The sequence below is a fragment of the Caretta caretta genome, chromosome 5, assembly GCF_965140235.1.
Source record: "Caretta caretta isolate rCarCar2 chromosome 5, rCarCar1.hap1, whole genome shotgun sequence".
In the NCBI taxonomy this organism is placed as follows: domain Eukaryota; kingdom Metazoa; phylum Chordata; order Testudines; family Cheloniidae; genus Caretta; species Caretta caretta.
The window spans coordinates 30,871,928-30,898,150 of NC_134210.1; the positions used below are offsets into that span (position 1 = coordinate 30,871,928).

Consider the following 26,223-nt stretch of genomic DNA (forward strand, 5'->3'; position numbering starts at 1 on the left):
TTCCCAGACAATCAGTAGCACATCCTGAAAAAACAAACAGCACTATTTTTCCAGCCAGTTGAGTACAAGAAGTTAGACTCAACTGGGGTAAACTAACAAGCTACAAAAAACCGCTGTTAGATATTTCTCAGAAGTGATATACAGCACTGAATTCTTACTAATACTTAGCACTTTTGTAGTGCTTTACATCTTCAAAGTGCTGTGCAAATGTTAATTATAGAAAGAAAGTTGGTGCTCAAAGAGAGAGCATATTTCCCAAAGTGGAGGGTGACCAGAGGAATGGCACTACTATAGCAGAGATAATGGCAGGAGGAGGAAATTTAAATATTTAGGAATGACTGAATTTTATATATTAATTAGCTATTACAGAACTGATATTGAACACTACAGATGAGGATGTCTGGGAAATTACATCAACACCTTTCAGACAACAGATTTCTGTAGCCACAAATAATCAATTCTGGAATTATAAATGGCTCCGTGGCTTCAGATTGCCTAATTTAGAAATCATGAGGAATGCACAGGGATCAGCTTCTCTGTAATCTTTAAAACAAGTGACTTCCAAGGACTATTATCCTTAGACATCAATGCGAATTCCATGTTTTATAGACATTAGTTCTCCAGTACCTGTTAAATACATAACAAATGAACACAGATGAGGTAAAGATGCTGTGATTGCCACATAAAGCCAGTATGGCAAGGGATCAGTTTTTCCAAACGGACAGATCCAAAGGCCATGACGAATTCCATCACGGACATGGTGAGAAGTCCAGGATATACACAACATCCAGGGAAGAAAGCACCATGAGTCCTTAAGCCTGAAAAGGTGCATAATAAATTTTAATGTCACAGCCACAACAGGAATCACAGTAGAACAATGAAGAAGTGGTCTTTGTGGAAGAGTCAGAGCAGCCTGTGGAAAGGAAAAAATACAGTTGGCAACCAGCACCATCATGACAAGGTAAAAATGCTTCTTGGATGTTTACAGATAAAATATCAAGTGAACAAAAACCATTTGTTTCCCACAGAAGTGCAAATAAAAGCTGTTTTTCCTATTATCTTTATTCATTTCTCCCTCTCAAGATTTGAGATAACTGTTCTTATCCAGAGTAGCAGCCGTGTTAGTCTGTATTCGCAAAAAGAAAAGGAGTACTTGTGGCACCTTAGAGACTAACCAATTTATTTGAGCATAAGCTTTCGTGAGCATAAGCTTTCATGAGCTACAGCTATGCATGATGCATCCGATGAAGTGAGCTGTAGCTCACGAAAGCTTATGCTCAAATAAATTGGTTAGTCTCTAAGGTGCCACAAGTACTCCTTTTCTTTTTGTTCTTATCCAATATGCTGCTGTGGTGGAATTCAATATACAGCATATAAAACAAACAGGAAATACACATCTGTACAATATACTATTTAAAAAAACCACCCAAACGCATCTTGCATTAAATTAAATTTACTGTGCTGAAATCTATTAATTTGTCAATATTAGATATACCTTATTTAATCATAGTAATAATTTCTAACAAAGCAAAATGAATAAAATCCAATTAAAAACACCCACCAGCTCATTTTGGCTGTCTTCGTGTCTCAGTATTCCTTGTTTATGGACAAAGAACATTTTCAAATGCTAAAAATTGTTTACATGTATTGTTAAGGTCAACATGAAATTTTTTAAGATCAATTGTTGGCTAATAACCATCACATTGAATTTGCTTAATATTAACTCAGTTCAGTAACAAGTGGATATTGGCTTCTGTTGAGGTATTTGTCAAGACAGAATAATAAAAGTGTGAGATTTTGCTTAAGGTGAGATCAAGTGGCCTGTTTGTCACAAGAGGATCAATAAATGTTCACCATGTATGTATGTACTGGGGAAGACATTGCAAATGTGCCTATTAGAAATACCTAAAACTTTCTCCGTTATGTGTGCAGCCACACATTTCTTTAGCATAGCAATTTTTTAATATTCTAATATTCTAAAAGGGAAAGAAAAATAGCTGTTCAAAAGAACTACTGATCTCTCATGCAATCCGGAAGCAAGGATTTGCATCTTCACTGACTGGCTGCAACATGAATTCAGGTAGAACTTATTAACAAGGCAGGATGTGTTCACTCTAATGGAATGCCTTGTGTATAACCCCTCCGAATTCCTGAAGAGGATTTTGGAACAACTAAAAAAGAAACTACCCACAGAGAATCTTTCCCAAGTTTTACATAGAGCTCACAGTATGCTGGGATAGGAGTTTGGGAGTTAATCATTGCTTTGTGACTATCCATGTAGGTTAAAACATGATCAATAAAGCTAACACAGATGTACACTTCAATACAGAGTCTCCGTACTTTGATTTAAGGAGCTCTCAAAAATCTATTAATTTTTATAATTGCTTTTATAGAATGTAATTGCACACAAAAGTCCAAGACAGGCACTCAACAAATTTAAATAGAAAATAAAAACAATACTATTCAAGACTTCAGAGCAAGTTAAAAAAATAGAAACTTTGTCTTGCCATGTGACTGTCAGCCCTTCAGTAGCAAGACTATTCTTTTTTCTATATAAAAAATGGTAGTGGCAAGGTTCCAAAGAACCTTTGTCCACATGCACACAGACCACTAGCAAAAGCTGATCAGTTATCCTAGAATCATAGAAGATTTGGGTTGGAAGAGACCTCAGGAGGTTATCTAGTCCAACCCCCTGCTCAAAGCAGGACCAACACCAAATAAATCATCCCAGCCAGGGCCTTGTCAAGCCAGGTCTTAAAAACCTCTAAGGATGGAGATTCCACCACCTCCCTAGGTAACCTATTCTAGTGCTTCACCACCTTCCTAGTGAAATAGTGTTTCCTAACATCCAACCTAGACCTCCCCCACTGCAACTTGAGACCATTGCTCCTTGTTCTGTCATCTGCCACCAGTGAGAATGGCCGAGCTCCATCCTCTTTGGAACCCCCCTTCAGGTAGTTGAAAGCGGATATCAAATCCCCCCTCACTCCTCTCTTGTGCAGACTAAACAAGCCCAGTCTCCTCAGCCTCTCCTCGTAAATCATGTGACCCAGCCCCCTGATCATTTTCGTTGCCCTTCACTGGACTCTCTCCAATTTGTCTACATCCTTTCTGTAGTGGAGGGCTCAAAACTGGACGCAATACTCCAGATGTGGCTTCACCAGTGCCGAATGGAGGGGAATAATCACTTCCCTCGATCTGCTGGCAATGCTCCTATCAAGTTATTTAGTGTTTTGTGGTGATCAAGAAAGAGTAGGCTGTACTGTGTGATCTCATCAACATGACCAGTTTCCTACAGAAGAAGCTTGCATGTGAAGGCATCAGCAGAAGAGGATATAGGGTGGGAAGGGGTGATGAGGAAGGAAACAGCAGGGACCATTGTTGAACAAAGTACCCTTATTACTGCTGATTTTGTTCCCATAAAACCAGACAGAAGCACTAACGGGAATACTAGCAGACATCTTTAGGAAAGAGTGACACAGAGCTGGCAGCAAGCATATTGGGCCTTTCAGGGTGAGGGGGCTTATTTCTTGTTAAGCTAAAGATCCAGAGTAGGTTTGGTGGTTATGGAGAACAAAGCTGCAGGATCCAGATTCATACCGATTTAATCTATAAATGATTATACAATGGAATTAACAGAAAAAATTAGGGCTGTCGATTAATCACAGTTTTAATCACACTGTTAAACAATGGAATACCAATTGAAATGTATTAAATATGTTTCTATATTTTCAAATATATTGGATTTAAATTATAACAGAATATAAAATGTACAGTGCTCAATTTATTATTTTTTGAATACAAATATTTGCACTGTAAAAATGATAAAGAAATAGTATTTTTCTATTCACCTCATACAAGTACTGTAGTGCAATCTCTCTATCTTGAAAGTGCAACTTACAGATGTAGCGTTTTTTTTGTTACGTTACTGCACTCAAAAACAAAACAATGCAAAACTTTAGCACCAATAAGTCTACTCAGTCCTAGTGACCGTCTGAACAAGAAGTAAGACAAACAAGTTTGTTTACATTTATGGGAGATAAGCTGCCTGGTTCTTATATACAATGTCACCTGAAAGTGAGAACAGTCGTTTGCATGGCACTTCTGTAGCTGGCATTGCAAGGTATTTACGTGCCAGATATGCTAAACATTCGTATGCCCCTTCATGCTTCGGCCACCATTCCAGAGGACATGCTTCTATGCTGATAGGGGGAGAACCGTATGTCTCCTGCTCTGTTTTACATGCATTCTGCTATATATTTCACGTTATAATGGTCTTGGATGATGACCCAGCACATGTTGTTCGTTTTAAGAACACTTTCATTGCAGATTTGACAAAACACAAAGAAGGTACCAATGTGAGATTTCTTAAGATAGCTACAGCACTCGACCCAAGGTTTAAGAATCTGAAGTGCTTTCCAAAATCTGAGAGAGATGAGGTGTGGAGCATGCTTTCAGAAATCTGAAAAGAGCAACACTCTGATGTGGAAACTACAGAACCTGAAACACCAAAAAAATAAAATCAACCTTCTGCTGGAGGCATCTGACTCAGACGATGAAAATGAACATGCGTCGGTCCGCACTACTTTCGTTATTGAGCAGAACCCATCATGAGCATGGATGCATGTCCTCTGGAATGGTGGTCAAAGCATGAAGGGACATATGAATCTTTAGTGCATCTGGCACGTAAATATATTGCAATGCCAGCTACAACAGTGCCATTGAACGCCTGTTCTCACTTTCAGGTGACATTGTAAACAAGAAGCAGGCAGCACTATCTCCTGCAAATGTAAACAAACTTGTTTTTCTGAGCAATTGGCTGAAGAAGAAGTATGACTGAGTGGACATGTAGTTGCTAAAGTTTGACATTGTTTTACTTTAGAATGCAGGTTTTTTGTACATAATTCCACATTTGTAAGTCCAACTTTCATGATAAAGAGATTGCACTACAGTACTTGCAATAGGTGAATTGAAAAATAATATTTCTTTTGTTTAGTACAGTGCAAATATTTGTAATAAAAATAACTATAAAGCGAGTACTGTATTCTGTTTTGTGATTGAAATCAGTATATTTGAAAATGTAGAAAACATCTAAAATATTTAAATAACTGGTATTCTATTATTGTTTAATCGTGATTAATTTTTTAATCGCTTTACAGCCCTAGAAAAAATAAAAGTTTATTTCATATATAATTGTTATAGGTTGGGCTAAGTCTTGTTGAAACTGGTGGTGTAACAGCCACCTTTCATTCATAGATAAGTGTAAAGAACCACTGATCTCATTTATGAAACCAGATAGGTGAAACTACGGGAGCACCACCCAAAACACAGGCACATGGTAAAGTCTGTGTAGAAGCTGAACCTTGTGACCCAAGGGATTTCCCTGGGGACTGATATAGTGAATGCAGGAACTAGGGGATTGACTGGTGGAGCTGGGTGTGAGCATGACAGAAAAATACACAGAAAGACACAGAGAAGGAGCAGACAGCCAAGGAGACATCCAGAACAAGCACTGGGACCATAGCCCTTAGAAAAAGCCTACAGAGAAAACTTTTTGGATACAGTAGAGAACATGCTTTTAGAATACAGTGATGGCGGAAACTAGGCTTGGAACTGTAAGTAGAGAAACTCTTTTCTGATTCCTATTGTGTTCAGTGAAACAGGACTTGGTACATTCTTTGTAAATGAACAGAACTGCATCCAAGAAATATCTGATTCCACCAACAATTTCTCTTCCTAACAAAAATTACTTGAAAGATCCTGAATTTTGGAAACTGCTCTCAAGTCAAAAAGGGGATAACAATGCTACACAGAACTGATCCATTCCTAAATGAAAAAATCATGTTTGTAATTTTTGTTGATTCAAATCTTTAGTGTAAAAGGATCTCATACCAGAGTGTGGGCTCATTCCAAGTGCTGACATCACAGTGCTAAAAGTAAAGGCTATTCCATTGTAAGAATTCCTGTCCTACATACGAAATGTTAAACTGAGTAGCTGTCCATCAACAGGCAACCTGGACAGTCTCAACTATCCAAGGCACATTTTAATAGTAGTAAATGATAAACCTACTGAGCAAAATTCTCCATGACTAATCCATTTATCTACAGTTACTCTGTTATTAATACTTAACTCATTACTCTGACTTATCTAGAGAATGAAATGTGCTACTTAAAAGTAAAATTTTGTAACAAGAATGAATAAAAGGATTTCTTAGATACTTTTAAGTACTTCAGGAGTGCCCATTTCTAACAGAGAAGAAAATACATTATCATGCTACTGCTGAAGTTAATGGTAAAGTGACCACTGACTTCAAGTGTAGGATTAGGTCCTACAGATTTATGTTGAAGAAAGAAATGAACAATATGACATCTTACTGGTGTCAAAGGATGTTATTCTTTATTCCTTTCTTCATTAGTGCAGGTACTTTTCATTATTCAAATCTTGAGGTGAAAAGTCTTAATATAGTTCCTCTATACCGTAGCTAAAGAAACAATTGTTCTTGTCACAATCCTTTCATAAGCATACTGTTTTTCACTATCTATTGTAATACTGGGTGTTGAATTTTCATAATATATAATGACTGTCAGAGTTGGAATTTGAAAAAAACATACTATTTTACTAGACTACAAACTAACAGCAAGAAAATTAATGTCCATGTTTAATACAAAATTTCAAACAATAAATGCATTTAAAAAAATAAAGTATAATCATTCACAAAAGTAGGTTCAAGCAGAGTACTGTAGTTGAAAACAGGAATGATAGTACAAGCTGGAGTACTGTACATGCAAATATTATCTTTTTTGCACTGACATACTATTGGTGAAATTTTGCCATCTACTGGAAATAGTTAAGAAAAGGCTTATTTTCAGAATATTCCTGTTGAGAAAAAAAAGCCTCAGGATAGCGAATAGATTTTAAAAAAAGAAAAAATACTAGGTTTTAAAAATAATTAGTATTTAGTGACTCACATATACAAAGCAGTTTTTTAAAAATAAGTGGATGAACAGATGACAAGTATTCATTAAAATAAATTCTGGCTAAACTTTTTGGGACACGGACAACCTGAAAACTAGTCAGTTTCAAATAATGAGTTAAGTGCCCTCTGGCAATTTTGTGGTTTTAAAATATTTTTCTATTTAAAATTCAAAAGTGTTCTGCCTTTTCTGTTATATGAAAGTCCCACAGAAACAAAAGGGGAAACTGACTATCCAAAGAGTACAGTCAGATGCACAAAGTACACAAACTGAAAAAACTGAGATTTCCCTCTCTAATCTTTCATTTATAGTAATTGTAGGTATATCTTGTAAGAATAGGAGGTACAACATTTTCAATCACAAGTATGATTTTAAAATCTCTGTTACGAATAATAGTGCCTTTTACACAAAAACTTCCTTACAAATTTAATTTAGAAAATTCAATTTTTCCCAAGTTGAAACATTTTTATATTGTTCTTTACTTTTTATTAGCTTTAACTTATGTGTTACACAGAACACTCAAATCTGGTCCTCTCCACGCTGTAGCTCACGAAAGCTTATGCTCAAATAAATTGGTTAGTCTCTAAGGTGCCACTAATACTCCTTTTCTAACTGCTTCTTGAGTACCTCCTAATGGTAGTTGGCTATGAACATCAAATTGTTAGGAGTGAGATTTTTCAAATGCTGGTCTCCATTTTTCCTCCACAATTTGCAAGCACAAATAATTGCAACACACAAGTGACTTTATATAGCTACAAATAGCTGTGGTCCTAAAATTCGCCTGTAATTATTTACACCTCCCCCCCACCACCACACTTCCTTCTGCAGGTGCAAAACAGAGCCCTAGCTAGGCTTAATTTTCAACCTGTCAATGCCTATTCTTATTTCACAGTCAATCTTATTTAAACTAAATAACAGTTGGACGTTCTGTCATCTGGCTGCTTTTACTACTTATTCTAAAAGAAAAAAAGGAACAATCTCATTTAAATAGACACAAAGTGTATGAAGCTACACATAAAAGTGTAACTTGGCTAATAAAGCGAGTGATATACAAATGTTAGGAGCTACATGTATAGAGTCTCCAGAACTTAAATATCTACATCTGATACTACACTTTTTTTTTAAAAGGCAGAAAAAATGCCACATTGGGCCTTTAAACTTAAAAAAAATATGCAGTGAGATGTAAATGAATTTTAACATAAAATATAGCTTTTTATATATGTTTTAAAAACATTTTGTAACCAATTAAACACATCAAGACAATGAGACCTCTGACTGCAAAGTTTAGGCTCCAAGAGCTGATAGTGTTTAGAAGTAGGTGGAAATGCAAAAATAATTAAGAAAACAAAGTGAACTTTGATCTATCTTGCTTACCTGTAATGAAAGGGAGTGAGCAAGAAAAAAATGGTCCACATCAATGACAGAAGAGAGGAAACCAGCTAAAATGACTTCACTAAAGTCACTCTTCTTCCTGAGCCCAATCACTATCACCCAGGACCATACTCCCACCACACCGTGCACTCCATTATCAGAGAGAGCTCGGAGCCAGTCGTGTTGCTGAATGAAAGGGAACTGCAGAAGTCGGTCTGCTATGAAGCAGAACATTCCCAATCCTAAACTGGAAATAACTGAAGCTGTGCTGAAAGTTTGGAGAAGAGCATGAGCCTTTTCAGTCTCAGATGCCATAGCAAGTAACATGTCACTGTACACAAGATGCCATCAGGATACACGCAGCCCATTATCCTTTTAATCTTCAGTCATTCTGTAAATTATCAAAGAGAAAAGTCTTAATGAAGAAATGTGGCAACCAGCACTAAATACTTGTTAAACTCCACTATATCTGCAGCTGTAATAAAACATATCCTAATAGCAAACTCATTGCTCAAAATCTAAGATTCTCCAGAAATACTAAGTACAATTAACTTAATTCATTGACCCAAACAGTATGGATCTGAATCAAAAATTGTGTGCTGTTTTAATGAGAACAAACACACACTTTAATACACTCATGCATTGACTATCTTTTGACATTTCCAATTTCATAAAACAAAATCTGAGAATTATATCCAATCATATCCCAGACTTATTCCGAGATTTCCCCTTCCTTTCATATCAGGATTTTCACCACATTAATGCCTCTACTTTGTAGCCAAGTTGTTTTGATTCTGGGGTTGATTAGATCCTCAAAACCTCAGAGCTTTTTATGCTTTGAATTTCACATCACAACTTGCAGTCTTTCACTACTATGGGAAGTTTTTTATGCAGCCTCTTTCACCTCTAGAAATATTTTTATATAATGCACACACACCTGTTTCCCCCCTGCAATTTGTTAGCATACATACATAACAAAACTGCCTCTCAGAACACAGTCTTAGTTCTAAACATCTGATAGTTATGCTCCTGTATTATTTCAAAAATCTGTGGGAACACATTAGTTTCAAAGCATATTTTCTATTTAAAATGCACTCTTTACATGATGGTTGCTATCTCCTTATAATGCAGTAAAGCTTTGATAAGCATAAAGTCCTTTCTTCTACATTATTTTTTTGGTAAATAAATTTTTTTTTAATTGAATAAGACAATTTATTTTCATACTCATGTTAAGTGGTGCCCTTAAAAATGATTTTTGAAAGACATTGTTATGAAATTTTTCATGATTGCAAATAAGTTCTTTATTATAAACTGTACAAAAGTTGAAACTGAAATAAATTTTCTTAACAAATATTTCTTCCATCCTAAGCACATGTAAGTGTATTGTAAGATTGTCCAAAAGTGCTTCATATGCCAGACATTCATTTTTAAAGAAAAAAGTTCATTGAAGCATTCATTTGAAAAAAGAATGAATAATACATGAACTTTGCATAGAGATGAGAAAAAGTAGGTCAAGTTTAGAGCCTGTTAACCATGACTGTACCCCTTCAGAGTAATCATGTAACATGAACTATTTTCTGCAGCATGTCTTTATACTTTTTTAAAGATTCATAATTTAAAACATCACACTTTGAAGAATTAAATTCCATTTTTTTTTCCAGTTTAAGAAACAAGTGACCCCAGCATCTCCCAAACCTTTTCCTAGCCAACCAAGTAGCAGCACTTATTAAAGAAGTGGTTCGCACAGCGTGGAGGGTAGGGGAGAAAAGAGCTGGAAAACTGGAGAAATATAGTTAAAAAGACCACTTCTACTTGATTTCCATGTCAGATTGGATGTTGTCTCAGCTCACAATATACCATGCACAGGACTCCTGTTTAGGAAGAGTTCATTAAGAGACATTAAAAGCTCTTTGTACGTACATACATATGCATGCATGCACAGTTGGAGTAAGTGGACACATCTCTATTTACTTCATTGCAGTTGCGTCAACTTACTTCAATAGCAAATTTGGCTTACAGTCCACAGATTATAGCATTTGCACCTGCTTGCTGTACTCAAATCATTTTGGGATATTCACACTCCCTACTTCTGACTACAGAGGTAAGGAAATACATAAACAGTCAAATCCCAATAAGCACAGACAGCTGGTCCTGTCTTTGCACAAATCAAACCAAGTAACAGTAAGCACTCACATAGCACAGAAGCTTTACAAATGTTTTACAAAATATATATGAGCACAGAACAGAAAATCAAAATATGGAAGAAACCCCAACATCCCCGTTCACCAAACTTTTACCTGATAAGTTCCTAAACAAATATGACCACCAAATGAGAAATGACATAAACTAGACCACAGATGACCTATAAAAGACTCTGGATATCAACAAAACTTAACATTTTTTATAATTGATCGTTAGTTAAAGATAGAAGGCACTCAGGAAAACAGATAACTTGCTACAGAGGAAACCCTCCCATTTAAAACACAAGTGCCTATTTCACACTAATTTGACATTTCATGACATTATATTCAGAACATCCAGAACTGTAAGCTACCTTACCTCAGCAGGTGAGAGCTCTGCTGGAGATTAGACTGTGGGGTAGCTGTGGGGTAGCCCCACACCAGCAAACTCCAAGATTCTGCTAGTTTAAACCTGGCCTTGTAGGTGATAATCAATGAATACCAGTTCCTGAGAGATGTCTTTCTGCAGTGTCCAGGCCCGCTCACTGTGACACACAGAAAAATAATTAAATTCATTCACTCCAAAGAGACAGTGTACACAACAGCCTGTTAGGTTAGGTGAAGACTCACACCACACTTTAATACACAGCAATGAGACTGTTTTGTAATGAAACTAGAACTAATTTATTAATGAAGAACAGAATTTAAGTGATACTAACCAAGAACAAAAGAGACAGGTCTGGTTACAAACAAAACATGCTTTCTAGTATACAAAATTTAATAGATTATAATCCTGCTCTCAGGCAATTACTCACCGATAGTCAGTTCCCAGAGACTTCAGCCCACATGGTTGAAGGATCCACCTTTCACAGATTCCAAGAACTTCGGGCCTCTTTTGTCCCATAAGTGTTGTATAACTAGAACATCTTTTTGCTTCTTCTTATATTTTCCAGAGTCCATTATCTCTTTGCTTCTTCTTATATTTTCCAGAGTCCATTATCTCTGTCTCAAGAGCCAGGAAGACTTCCTGGGGGTGCAGACTCGGCCCCCGGTCTCAGTAAACTCCTTCCTCCATTTCTTGATAATTTGATTGCTTTGTTTACCTTGTATGTGTAATCCTTCTGCCAGGTGGAGCCAGCAGCAACAAGGGCTGCGTTCAATATCTAAGGGTTCCTCTTGAACAATACAACACAGAACTGGCTCAAGCCCATACCCAGTAACCTGGGAAAATTACACACCACCCCATGGCACCTCTGAGAGGCAATACTTCCGCACTCACAATCACAGAGTCTGAGTGTGGAAAAGAAACTTTTAATGAAAGGAAGGACATCACCTGACATTAATTAGGGAAAATGCCACAAGCAGAATTCATAATCATAAAACTGTGAGGAGGACACTCACCCCAGAGTGCGTAGGGCAGTGCCTTCTGTCTCATGTTCTTGAGTTCTACAACCAAAAGTTCCTTTTCTGTGCCCCTCTCTGATCCCTCACCACACTCCACTCACAGTTGTTGTCCTTGGTCAGTGAGGATCCAGGGTTCAGAGGTGCACCTGTGTGAGTTCACTTCCCACCTGGGAAGAAGGCACCTTGCTTGCTCTGCCATCCGAACACTTGCTCTGGCCAGCCACCTCGCCAGCCGCTCGTTCACCTACCGACTCGCCAGCCGCTCGTTCATTGGCTGATTGTCAGTTATCTTCTGTTGCCTCCTGACTCTCTGCTGTGACCTCTGCATATCAGTCTCTTAGTGATTTTCAGCTCTTTGCAGACTGGACAGAAACACTGCCCCACCAAAAGTGATTTCAGTTCTCATTTGAGCACTTTGACATAACAAAAGGCTCCTAATGAAGCCTAATTAGCTCTATCTTTGAACAGTGGGAAAGAACAGACTGGTGGCCCATAGGAGAGGCCATACCTCCTGGCTGGGACACCTATCCCCACCCCTCTTACTCTCACAGGGGTCTGGCATTCGAGCCCCTGATTTACAAGTTCCGTTCAGCTGAGGATGACATCTCAACTGGGACAAGTTCAGCACAGTTCTGCTCTCCTTTAGTCATACAATGAAGTTAACATTGATAATATTTCTCTACCCCTGCATGCCATACTAAAGTGATTTGTAACCCAACACCAGCCAAAGCTTGGAGCTACACCACTCCTATCTGCTAGATACCTACACAGAGTAGGTGTGTCTGTGTAAATACAGTTTGCTCCTGAAGTCTCTCCCCTTCCCGAACTAGCTGTCAGGGGAGAGCTCATTCAGACCCTGCTTACATCTGTAATGTACTTTTACTGTCCTCTGCCTATAATTAAGACAGACAGGTGAATCCGTATTCTTTTGTCTAGGACAGGATGGGTTAATGCATTGCCTCCCAAATGCATTTAAAGAACGTATTTCCAGCACACATGCATAACTCTTTGTACTCAACGTGTACATACATCACACAATCATTTCTGGAACCAGCATGTCACCAGTTTACATATGATACCTCACATGATACATTTTAGACACATAGTATGATACTTATGTTGGGTGTAGTGAATGTGTCAAGCCTGATATGCATTGCAGTATAGTGGGCCTGTGGGCATTTAGGGGCTCTTTCACCTGCCATTTTGTTGCCTAGTCACCCAGTTCTGAGAGACCCTTTGGAGCTCTTTGCAGCCTGCCTGGGACCGCAAACGTGAAATTGCAGCACTACTAACTGTAGTCTGTAACCTGTCATTTAAATCAGCTTCTGTACCAAATGACTGGAGGATAGCTAATATAGCTGGACCGCTTAGTAACAGTGATCATAATATAATTAAATTTAACATCCCTGTGGCGGGGAAAACACTACAGCAGCCCAACACTGTAGCATTTAATTTCAGAAAGGGGGACTACACAAAAATGAAAGTTAGTTAAAAAGAAATTAAAAGGTACAGTGCAAAAAGTGAAATCCCTGCAAGCTGCATGGAAACTTTTTAAAGATACCATAATAGAGGCTCAACTTAAATGTATACCGCAAATTTAAAAACATAGTAAGAGAACCAAAAAAGTGCCACTGTGGCTAAACAACGAAGTAAAAGAAGCAGTGAGAGGCAAAAAGGCGTCCTTTAAAAAGTGGAAGTTAAATCCTAGTGAGGAAAATAGAAAGGAGCATAAACTCTGGCAAAAGAAGTGTAAAAATATAATTAGGAAGGCCAAAAAAGAATTTCAAGAACAGCTAGCCAAAGACTCAAAAAGTAATAGCAAAAAAAATGTTTTAAGTAAATCAGAAGCAGGAAGCCTGCTAAACAAACAGTGGGGCTACTGGATGATCAAGATGCTAAGGAGCACTCAAGTATGATAAGGCCATTGTAGAGAAACTAAACAAATTCTTTGCATCGGTCTTCACAACTGAGGATATGAGGAAGACTGCCAAACCTGAGCCATTCTTTTTAGGTGACAAATCTGAGTAACTGGTCCAGATTGAGGTGTCATCAGATGTGGTTTTTGAACAAATTGATAAACTAAATAGTAATATGTCCCCAGGACCAGATGGTATTCACTCCAGAGTTCTGAAGGAACTCAAATGTGAAATTGCAGAACTACTAACTGTAGTCTGTAACCTATCATTTAAATCAGCTTGTGTACCAAATGACTGGAGGATAGCTAACATGACTCCAATTACAGGCCAGTAAGCCTGACTTCAGTACCAGGCAAACTTGTTGAAACTATAGTAAAGAACAAAATTATCAGACGAACATAATTTGTTGGGGAAGAGTCAACATGTTTTTTGTAAAGGGAAATCATGCCTCACCAGTCTACTAGAATTCTTTGAGGTGGTCAACAATCACATCGACAAGGGGGATCCAGTGGATATAGTGTACTTAGATTTTCAGAAAGCCTTTGGCAAGGTCCCTCACCAAAGGCTCTTGCGCAAAGTAAGCTGCCACGCAATAAGAGGGAAGGTGGTCTCATGGATTGGTAAAAGATAGGAAACAAAGGGTAGGAATAAATGGCCAGTTTTCAGAATGGAGAGAGGTAAATAGTGGTTTCCCCCAGGGGTCTGTACGGGGCCCAGTCCTATTCAACGTATTCATAAATGATCTGGAGACAGGGGTAAACAGTGAGGTGGCAAAATTTGCAGATGATACAAAACTACTCAAGATAGTTAAGTCCCAGGCAGACTGCAAAGAGCTACAAAAGGATCTCTCAAAGCTGGGTGACTGGGCAACAAAATGGCAGATGAAATTCCATGTTGATAAATGCAAAGTATTGCGCATTGGAAAACATAATCCCAACTATACATATAAAATGATGGGGTCTAAATTAGCTGTTACCACTCAAAGAGATCTTGGAGTCATTGTGGATAGTTCTCTGAAAACGTCCACTCAATGTGCAGTCGAAGTCAAAAAAGCAAACATAATGTTGGGAATTATAAAGAAAGGGATAGATAATAAGACAGAGAATATCGTATTGCCGCTATATAAATCCATGGTACGCCCACATCTTGAATACTACGTATAGATGTAATCGCACTGTAACATTACACTCCATATTCTTATGAAAATATGATTGTGGTAGGAATATGACATAACTAAGATATGCTTTATGCAAGATAACTCTTGTAAGCTATCATTGGAAAGGTTATAATTTACTGAATATGATTATCCTATTTGTATGCTTGTATCATTTCTGTATCTGAAATTAGGACTATTGACTATGTATTTGTATTTCAACTATGCTACTCTGGGTAACACTCACTACTAACACTTCAGGTACAACAATGAAAAAGCCCAACAGTGCTGACGGCCCATCAGCAAGAGACAATGGACAGTAAGAGAGCGTAGCCTTCCTGTGAACCTGTGAGTCACCCTGTGAAGAATGGCCACAGGGTCCCTATAGGTTTTAGGGTAGCAGCCGTGTTAGTCTGTATCCGCAAAAAGAAAAGGAGTACTTGTGGCACCTTAGAGACGAACAAATTTATTTGAGCATGACCTTTCGTGAGCTACAGCTCACTTCATCGGTGAGCTGTAGCTCACGAAAGGTCATGCTCAAATAAATTTGTTCGTCTCTAAGGTGCCACAAGTACTCCTTTTCTTTTTGCAGGTAAGGTGAGCTATTACTAGCAGGAGAGAAAAAAAAAACCTTTTGTAGTGATAATCAAGGTGCTGGAAATGGCCCAGTTGACAAGAATGTGTGAGGAACAGTAGAGGGGGAAAATAAACATGGGGAAATAGTTTTACTTTGTGTAATGACACATCCACTCCCAGTCTTTATTCAAGCCTAATTTAACGGAGTCCAGTTTGCAAATTAATTCCAATTTAGCAGTCTCTCGTTGGAGTCTGTTTTTGAAGTTTTTTTGTTGTAATATTGCCACTTTTAGGTCTGTAATCGAGTGACCAGAGAGACTGAAGTGTTCTCCGACTAGTTTTTGAATGTTATAATTCTTGACGTCTGATTTGTGTCCATTTATTCTTTTACGTAGAGACTGTCCAGTTTGGCCATTGTACATGGCAGAGGGGCATTGCTGGCACATGATGGCATATATCACATTATTAGATGTGCAGGTGAACGAGCCTCTGCTAGTGTGGCTGATGTGATTAGGCCCTATGACTGTGTCCCCTGAATAGATATGTGGACACAGTTGGCAACGGGCTTTGTTGCAAGGATAGGTTCCTGGGTTAGTGGTTTTGTTGTGTGGTTGCTGGTATTTGCTTCCGGTTGGGGGGCTGTCTGTAAGCAAGTACTGGCCTGTCTCCCAAGATCTGTGAGAGTGATGGGTCGTCCTTCAGGATAGGTTGTAGATCCTTGATGATCCTGCTGGTAATAGCTCACCTTACTTGATCACTCTCATTACAGTGTGTATGATAATACCTATTGTTTCATGTTCTCTGTGTATATAAAATCCCCCTCCTGTATTTTCCACTGCATGAATCCGATGAAGTGAGCTGTAGCTCATGAAAGCTTATGCTCAAATAAATTGGTTAGTCTCTAAGGTGCCACAAGTACTCCTTTTCTTTTTAGGGGTCCTACAGAGGCAGGTGATCATGTCACCCGATACTGGAACCCATCTTGAATTCTGTACTTTTCCACGACAAGCCGGGGTGTGTGTGTGTCAAACTAGGAAACAAAGGACTCCCGCCTTATGCAAATCCTATTTAAGGGTAGGGAGTGAGGTAATCCTGGTGGTCAGTTCTCCCCTGCTACCCCACCCAAGAGGACTGGAAACAACTAAGGCACCATCTACACTGGCAAGTTTCTGCGCACTGAAGCAGCTCTGAGCGCTGTAACTCCCGAGATGTACACACTGCCAAGCCACTTAGTGAGCAGAAACTGTGCAGTTGCAGCACTATAAAAAACCACCCCGACGAGAGGCGTAGCGCTTTCTGCGCCGGGGCTACAGCACTGCGGTGCCAGTGTAGACACCATGGCGATTACAGCGCTGTGGCTGGCCTCCGGGAGGTGTCGCAAAATGCCTGTTCTCACCTCTCTGGTCACTGGTTTGAACTCTACTGCTCTGCCCCTAGGTGACCAACCATCAGCCCCACCCTGTACATTCCTTTGCAAATTTGAAAGTCCCCTTCCTCTTTGCTTGGTGATGCATGCAGTGGTCTCAGCACATCTTCCCAGGTGGCCATGCCTCCTCCACGCACTAGGCAATCCCCTGCTTGGAGCAATGCCGAGCTGCTGGACCTCATCAGCATTTGGGGAGAGGAAGCTGTGCAGTCCCAGCTGCGTTCCAGCAGTAGGAATTATGATACTTACGGAGAGATTTCACAATGCATGATAAAAAGGGGCCATGACTGGGACACATTGCAGTGTAGGGTAAAAGTGAAGGAGCTGTGGAACACCTACCACAGGGCACGGGAGACAAACTACCACTCTGGTGCTGCGCCCACAAGTGGCCAGTTCTACAAAGAGCTGAACATGATACTTGGTGGCTACCCCACCTCCACTGCGAAGGCCTCTGTGGATACTTTGTTGGCTGACGTGCCAGTCGAGGAGGAAATCTTGGACGAAGAGGGGGATGGGGACACAGAGGATGACTCGGAAGCCAGAGATGCATGCAGTCAGGAGCTCTTTTCTACCCCGGAGGAGCCTAGCCAGTCACAGCAGTCGGAGCTTGGCAAAGTGCAAACAGGAGAGGAGGCCCCTGGTAAGCGGATCTGATTTTGGGAATTGCTGAAGCGAGTTGTTGGGGGCAGGAGGGTTGCAAGAAGCAGGCTTGTCTCCCACCGCATGCCTTGTCTGAGCAGCAGAACAGGCTGTTGATAGACTCCCTCACTTCATGGGAATCTTCCTCAGAGATCTCCAGGAAACCTCGTGGAGATAGTGGGCAATCTGCTGCTGCTGCTGCAGGTTCCTCAGCAGAGCTGCTTTGTTTCTTGCCTCATTAACAGTAACTTTCTCATGCCACTTTGCCGTGACTGGGGGAGGGGTGGAACCATTGCTGCACACAGGCTAGCCGCATATGCGCCAGGGTGGAAGCCGCAGGCTTGGAGAAGACCCTCCCTTGATTCTCTGCTCACCCTCAGCAGCGAAATATTTTCCATAATGATTACCTCCTGTGGAAAGTGTGGGGACAGAAATTATTACCAGAACCACCCTAGAGTGCTGGCTGTCCCCAAGAGCCATGTGCCAAGTGTACAGCAGGGTCCGGGAAGAGCGATTTACCCTGCCCCTATAGCTACTCACCATTTTGGGGGTCTTGTGGCTCATGTGTGCTTGTTTGGAGTCAGCCAGTTAGTGACAGGTGTGAGAGTACTACCTGTGTTTTAAAGCACTGAATCGCTGTTGCAAACAATACTGCTTCTGTAAAATGTTGCATTTAAAACTTCACAGAGATGACCTTGGGAGGCCAGCCTCCCTTATCAGTGGCAGAACGGCTGCGGAGAATTAGAAAGCGTCCAAGAAGAACTAAGGAGGACTTTCTGCATGAGGTTATGATGCACTCAGCTGCCAAGAAACAGGAACTGAAGGAATGGTGGGACAGCGAGAAGAAGGACCGAAAGGAGAATGCGACACACCAGAAAGAAGCCACGGAGTAGCTCCTAACAGTTACGGAGTGCCAAGTGGACACACTCCAGGTGATACTAGCTCTTCAAACCAAGCAGCTCCGCCCCCGCCCTCTCCTGCAGCCGCTGTCGCAAAATTCTTTCCCATGTGCCCCACACACACCGCCAACACACTGTTATCAACCTCCTGGCTCCACTCTCTACCTGCAGAATTCCACTCCTCCCTCCTCACAGTCCAGCAGTGTGGACTCCCACTACCCACTGCACTCAACACCCATACCTCAGCAGTTTGGCCCTGCTGAAGTACAGCACCGGGTGCATTGTACTCCAAAGGAGAAGGTTGGGTATGATCCCCTGAACATACACAAATCTGTAGCTGTCCCGAGAATCCTCCTCCTCTTGAGAGCTTCCCTTCCGATGAATTTTTTAATTTGACTCTCTCCTCCGGTTGTTGTCTTTTAATAAAAGAATTGTGTTTGTTTGAAAGCAATCTTTATTCTATTAAGCGAAAGCAAAAACAGCACTGCAAAGCAACATAAAATAATGTTAAGGTCCCTTCTTGCATCATGTGCACAGTCACCTCCTAGCATTACAAACACTGCAATCCCGAGCACAGCAACAAATATTAGTGGCTTTCAGCTTCAAATTTCTGCCTCAAGGCATCCCTGATCCTTATGGCCCCGTGCTATGCCCCTCTAATAGCGCTGGTCTCTGGCTGTTCAAACTCAGCCTCCAGGTGCTAAGCCTCTGCGGTCCAGCACTGAGTGAAGCTTTCACCCTTCCCTTCACAAATATTACGGCGCGTACAGCATGTGACTATAAGCATAGGAATATTGCCATTGGCCATGTCCAGCTTCCCATAGAGGCAGCGCTAGCAGGCTTTTAAATGGCCAAATGCACACTCCACAGTCATTCTGCACTCTCTCAGCCTGTTGTTGAACCGCTCCTTGCTGCTGTCAAGTTGCCCCGTTTATGGCTTCATGAGCCACGGCATTAAGGGTAGGCGAGGTCTCCCAGGATCACAATGGGCATTTCGACTTCCCCTACGGTGATCTTCTGGTCCAGGAAGAAAGTCCCTGCTTGCAGCTTCTTGAACAGGCCAGTGTTCCTAAAGATGCGTGTGTCATGCATCTTTCTGGACCAGCCTGCGTTAATGTCTGTGAAACGCCCACAAGCGCACGGAGAACCATTGAGAAACACCCCTTGCGATTAATGTACTCGGTGGCTAGGTGGTCTGGTGCCAGAATTGGAATGTGCATGCCATCTATTGCCCCTCCACAGTTAGGGAAGCCCATTTGTGCAAAGCCATCCACGTCACACACGTTGCCCAGAGTCACGGTCTGTCGGAGCAGGATGCGATTAACGGCCCTCCACACTTCCATCAACACGACTCCAACAGTCAACTTTCCCACTCCGAACTGGTTAGCGACTGATCAGTAGCAGTCTGGAGTAGCCAGCTTCCACAGCGCAATCACCACGCGCTTCTCCAGTGACAGGGCAGCTCTCATTCTTGTGTCCTTGCGCAGCAGGACTAGGGTGAGCTCATCACACAGTCCCATGAATGTGGCTTTCCTCATGTGAAAGTTCTGCAGCCACTGCTCATCATCCCAGAGGTGCATCATGATTCGATCCCACCACTCAGTGCTTGTCTCCCAAGCTCAAAAGCGGTGTTCCATTGTGGTCAGCACCTCGGTGAATGCCACAAGCAATCTCTACACTACTATGCGTGGTGAGATCAGTCTCGCACTCCTCTTGCCTTTGTAGTTTAAGGAATAACTCCACTGCCACTCAGGACATGTTGGTCAGAGCGACCAGCGTTCTGGTCAGCAGTTTCGGATCTGTTCCTGCAGCCTGAAAGAGGCAGAGCGTGCAGTACACAAACCATTGAAAGATGGTGCCAAATGCAGACGGAAGCACAGGGATTGATGGGATGCAAAGCAATGCTTCACAGGGCATTGGGACCTGATCCAGAATGTCCCCCAGCCCTCTCCGCCTTCCCACAAGTCTTAGCAGCAAAAGAAAAAGAGGTGCTCTCTGGGATAGCTGCCCAGAGTGCACTGCTCTGAATAGCGCTGCAAGTGTGAACACACTATCGCGCAGGCAGCTGTCAGTGTGAACACACAACAACGGTTTCCCTTCTGTGCTCTCTGAGCAGCGCTGTAATTACTGGCGCTTTAATTTTGCAAGTGTAGATGTGCCTTTAGACTGAACTGGAGGAAGAGAACTGAACCCAGGCTGGAAGGGCATCTGGCCTCTGAAGAAGATTATTAGAACCACATTTAGGATCAGAACTTGCATGTAACCAGTTTCTTTAGTGTATTAAGCTGTTTGAGTGCTCATTTTTATTTTCTTAGTAATCTGCCTTGTTCTGTCTGCTACCTCTTTAACTACTTAAAATACACCTGTTATAGTTGTTAAATTTACTTCTGGTTTACAATATAACCTAGTTTATGTGATTTCTAAGCTGGGGGGGCCAGAAGCTGTGTACACCCTCCTCCACATTGAAGGAAGAGGCACATTTTATATAATTTTGGGTTTGTACTCCAAACGGGGGGGTAGACATCTGGGTGCTGTGGCAAGCACCTTAAGCTGAGCCTTCCCAGAGCGGATCTCTGTCTCTCTGTGAAGCTGGGCGTGTCCCTGTCTGTGTGCTTGGCTGGAAAAGGCTAGGGAGCCAAGCCCAGCAATACTAGATGAAAGGGTAGAATAGTCTGACTCAGTGGTGTCCCAGCACACCAGATGACACCTTGGGGGTCCAGACCATCACACGCCCCATCTCAAAAAAGATATATTGGAATTGGAAAAGTTTCAGAAAAGGGCAACAAAAATGATTAGGGGTATGGAATGGCTGCCACATGAGGAGAGATTAATAAGACTGGGACTTTTCAGCTTGGAAAAGAGACTACTAAGGGGGGATATGATAGAGGTCTATAAAATCATGACTGGTGTGGAGAAAGTAAATAAGGAAGTGTTATTTACTTCTCATAACACAAGAACTAGGGATTACCAAATGAAGTTAATAGGCAGAAGATTTAAAACAAACAAAAGGAAGTATTTTTTTCACACAACACACAGTTAACCTGTGGAACTCCTTGCCAGAGGATGTTGAAGTCCAAGACTATAACAAGGTTCAAAAAAGAACTAGATAAGTTCATGGAGGATAAGTCCATCAATGGCTATTAGCCAGGATGGACAGGGACGGTGTCCCTAGCCTCTGTTTGGCAGAAGCTGGGAATGGGCAATAGGATGGATCACTTGAAGATTACCTGTTCTGTTCACTCCCTCTGGGGCACCTGGCATTGGGCACTGTCGGAAGACAGGATACTGGGCTAGATGGACTTTTGGTCTGACCCAGTGTGGCCATTCTTTGTTCATAGGAAGATGATACCAGACACTAGACTATAGGGTTCTTTAATTCAGCAAAGGCATAACAAAACCCAATGGCTGGAAGCTGAGGCTTGACAAATTGAAACTGGAAATAAGGTACACATTTTTAATAGCAATGATAATTAACAACAGGAATAGATTATAAAGAGATGTGGTAAATTCTCCATCACTAACTTTTAAAATCAAGCCTGGGTATTTTTCTAAACTATCTGCTCTAGCTCAATGACAAGCTATTGGGCTCAATGCAGGAAGTAATGGGTGAAAACTCCATTGTCCGTGTTAGGCAAGAAGTCAGACTTGATCATACTCGTCCCTTCTGGCCTTAAAATCTATTAAGTCTCAAGCCTAAAAAAACAAATTCTACAAGCTACCCCATTCACATACTATTAATATTCAAGACACTGGAGCAAACTCTCAAGAGATTACCTAGTGGGACAAGAGATCAAAACCCAAAACAATCTAATCTGCTATATTTTTCCACATAAACATTCATCATTAAAAGTGTACTTTGCAATCAGAAGTTACAGCAGTAGTCGACTTGGGGTGGGATGTATCAGAAATATGCAAAACATAGGTAGGATCTTAGGGGTGTGATCCACGAAGCAATTTAGGTGCCTAAACTCCCAGTTTGTGGCACCACTGCAATTCACGAAACTCTCCCTTAGCTGCTGCCTAACCCTGTAAGCACCTACACTCACTTAGAGCCTAATTTTCTGCAGTAAAAATTCCTTAGGCACTTCAGTGCCCTGGGACATGCAATCTGCTGTCTCCCTCTAGGCACCCTGGAGCCTATGTCCTGCCTAAGTCCCAGAACAATTCACGAATAGGGGAAGATACATGTTTGTCCACCTAAGTCACATGCAGGGCCTGATCTGGTAGGCAACCACTAAACATGCCTATCAGATCAAGTCCTATTGAAGATCTGGGAGGTGGAGCGGAAGGAGGTGCCTGTCACAGTTCATGGCAACTGCAACTGTATTCTCCCTCCATGGTCCAGCAAGAGTGTCCACTCTTGGGCTTCTGGCTCGGTCATCTCACTTGGTCAGAGAAGCATGCATCTTTTTGTCTCCTAACCAGGGTATTTCCAGGCTGCACAATTTCCTGCCTATACTGTGAATTTCCCAGCAAAGTCAGACTGACTAAGCAGGCCTGCTCTGATTTTCTCCTCAGAGGCTACAAACAGTATAATTGCCACTGTTGTAAGTTACCACACAACCCTCTCTAATCAAGTACATTTATTCCTACGGTAAAAGCATTACAGAGAAAATATATTAAAGACAACTAAAGATCCTACATGTGATGCATGCTAATAACCTTACCAGAGATCGCCTCAACTCCAGCAAAGGCTCTGACTGATGAACAGTTGTTCAAACCCCAACAAGGGGTTTTTCTGTGGTCACAAGTTCACAACAGCTGTTAGCTCAGAACAAACACACCCATGAATCTTAGAGTCACTCTTCTATCCAGTATAGCGCTCTGACCTCATCCTCACGCTACAGGTGATCAGCAAACAATAGGTTTCCTCTCAGGTTGCAACTTCAAATGGATGGATCCAGAGCTGGGTAATTTGCATTCCCCTCCTAAATATTTTCTAGGAAACCCACTGAACTGAAAGTTCAGTCTTATCTGGCCCACTGTTTTAAAAGAGTCCACTGGAGAACTCCTTGGCAAGGAGAAGTGGGAGGTGATGGTGTACATCTTGTAATTTTTAGCCCAATGGTTAGAGCACTCACCAGGGATGTGGGAGATCCAGGTCCAATTTACCCCTCTCTCTGTAGTCCAGTAATCTGGACATGCACCTGGGCGGTGAAAAGACCCTGGGTCCAGTCCTCCTGCTCCTATCACTCTTCCATTATTTATCCATATTGGAAGAGCTTCAACAGTAGTGACAGCAAGAACCCCACATTGGATTATCCAAAAGCACAGCGGTTAAAGCTCTCTCCTCAGAGGTGGGAGACCCCTGTTCAAATCCTCTCCACCCCTCTGTCTCCTACATACCAGATGAGTGCTCTAAGTCAAGGCCAAAAGTCAAAACGTGGGCATCACCACCTCCTCCAGCTGTTTTGTGAGGAGTGAGGCAGGTACCTAACTCATTCATGTAAGAAACAGCTTAGGTGCCTAATATGCCTAACTCTAAGCAGGTTTCAGAGTAGCAGCCGTGTTAGTCTGTATTCGGAAAAAGAAAAGGAGTACTTGTGGCACCTTAGAGATGAACCAATTTATTTGAGCGTAAGCTTTCGTGAGCTACAGCTCACTTCATCGGATGCATTCAGTGGAAAATACAGTGAGGCGATTTATATACACACAGAACATGAAAAAATGGGTGTTATCATACACACTATAAGGAGACTGATCACTTAAGATGAGCATTTACCAGCAGGAGAGCGGGGGTGAGGTGGGGAGTAAACCTTCTGTAGTGATAATCAAGGTGGGCCATTTCCAGCAGTTAACAAGAACGTCTCAGGAAGGGGGGGGGGAAATAAACATGGGGAAATAGAGCTGTAGCTCAGGAAAGCTTATGCTCAAATAAATTGATTAGTCTCTAAGGTGCCACAAGTACTCCTTTTCCTTTTCCTTTGTGTAATGACTCATCCACTCCCAGTCTCTATTCAAGCCTCAGTTAATTGTATCCAGTTTGCAAATTAATTCCAATTCAACAGTCTCTCGTTGGAGTCTGTTTTTGAAGTCTTTTTGTTGTAATATTGCAACTTTTAGGTCAGAGATCGAGTGACCAGAGAGATTGAAGTGTTCTCTGACTGGTTTATGAATGTTATAATTCTTGACATCTGATTTGCGTCCATTTATTCTTTTACGTAGAGACTGTCCAGCAGCAACTGGTTCTTGTTTGTGGATAGCTAGCAAAGATAAGCACCTAAATCCAGGCTGCAGGGAGGCACCTATCTTGGAGGGAGAAGCAGGGTATAGGACACGCTCCTGTTGTTGGCATCTCTGATTGGCTAGTTTAGGCAAGTCCCCGTTTAGCATCCTAGCTTTTGTGGATCATATTGTTAGATGCTTCTCTAGCTCTCTCCCCCCGCCACCCCCCCTTGTTTCGGGAGCCTAAGCGCTTAACTCAGCTTTATAGATCACAGCGTTGTTCCTATGATTTTTTAGACACCTAAAGTCAGGTAGCAGAACTATTGCAAGCAGGGGATGGCCAGGCTGGGCGTGCGGGGGAGGACTCCACATGGAAGAGTTTATCAGCCTGACAGAGGCAGTTCTGAAGAGCAGTCAGTAAATCTACTACTACCTGGCTGCACAGAGCAGAGCTAAAGCCCAGCTGTCCCGGGTGCCGCTAGTCTCTAGCGATGACGAAGCAGCAGCTCAGCACTTGCTCTGCCCCAGATCCCTAGACTAGGCGGTCTCGGCTCTCGGCTGCTCCGAGCAAAACCTGAGTAGGCTGTGACGGGGTCCCAGCTTTTGGTGCCAAGGGAAGGGGCGTGTGTGAACCCTCCCTCACCCTGCGGCAGGGCGCGTGACACTGGAGCCTAATTAAGGCAGCAGAGGAATCCGCAGCAGCGCTGAGTCTCTGAGGCCACGCAGCCAAGAGAGCGTCTGAGGGGGCGAAGCGCCAGCTCCCCCGGCTGCCCCAGCCGGGACCGACACCAGGGCTTCGGCCCAACCTAGCCTGGGCCGGCGCCAGGGCCCCTCCACTCCCCCCTCCTAACGCCGGGGTGGGCTGGGACGAGGCCCCGCCCGAACTGACCCCAGCCCCGCCCCGCTCACGCCGGGGCAGCAGCGCAGACCTTTCTCGTCCCAGCCGCTCCTGATGCTGCCGCCTCTTTCCCCAGACGGCGGCTCCCGCTCCGCGCGGCGCCCAGCGACAAGGGCCGGCCCGGCTCGGCTCACAGGGAGGCGCTGCCGCCTCTTTCCCCAGACGGCGGCTCCCGCTCCGCGCGGCGCCCAACGTCAAGGGCCGGCCCGGCTCGGCTCACAGGGAGGCGCTGCCGCCAGCGGCGGCGGTCACGGCGGGGCCCACGTATCCCTGTAGCGACGCAGCGGGCGGCCCCTCCCCCCCGCGAACAGGCACAGAGCACTCTGGGATAGCGGCTAGCGGACCGACCTGCAGGAGCCGCCCCACCCGGCGCGGTGCCCGGCCTGCGGGTGGCCCCCCGGAAACCCGCTGAGCGTCTCCCCGGACCCCCGCCCCCAGGGGCCCTGTCCGCGCCTGCGGCTGCTCTCGCCGCAGCAGGGGAGGGGCGGCGCCTGTTGCCGCGGCGCGGGAAAACCTGTGGCCAGCTACCAAGGTAGACAGGGCCTCCGGCCCTCTGGTGGCAGCGTCCGATGCCCCCAGGCCAGCCCAGTTAGCGTTGAGGACACGGTCGTTGGGTTACGC

The 26,223-nt window shown here is 42.7% G+C and overlaps 1 protein-coding gene across 1 annotated transcript; it reads right to left on the reverse strand.

The window, feature by feature from the left end:
- Positions 1 to 327: 327 nt before the first annotated feature.
- Positions 328 to 25,915, reverse strand: TMEM267 (transmembrane protein 267). Its single transcript, XM_048851067.2, has 4 exons — positions 25,634 to 25,915; positions 10,906 to 11,071; positions 8,350 to 8,737; positions 328 to 913 (listed from the first exon to the last, which is right to left on the reverse strand). Exons 3-4 carry the CDS (start codon positions 8,671 to 8,673, stop codon positions 578 to 580), a joined length of 660 nt encoding a protein of 219 aa, XP_048707024.2. The 5' UTR covers positions 8,674 to 8,737; positions 10,906 to 11,071; positions 25,634 to 25,915; the 3' UTR covers positions 328 to 577.
- Between the last annotated feature and the right edge of the window lie 308 nt (positions 25,916 to 26,223).

Excerpts from the sequence above, each read along its gene's own strand:
- TMEM267 (XM_048851067.2), bottom strand. The coding sequence starts at position 8,673 with ATGTTACTTGCTATGGCATCTGAGACTGAAAAGGCTCATGCTCTTCTC. Across the intron at positions 914-8,349 it reads CTCACTCCCTTTCATTACAG|GCTGCTCTGACTCTTCCACA; the intron begins GTAAGCAAGATA and ends TCCTTTCCACAG.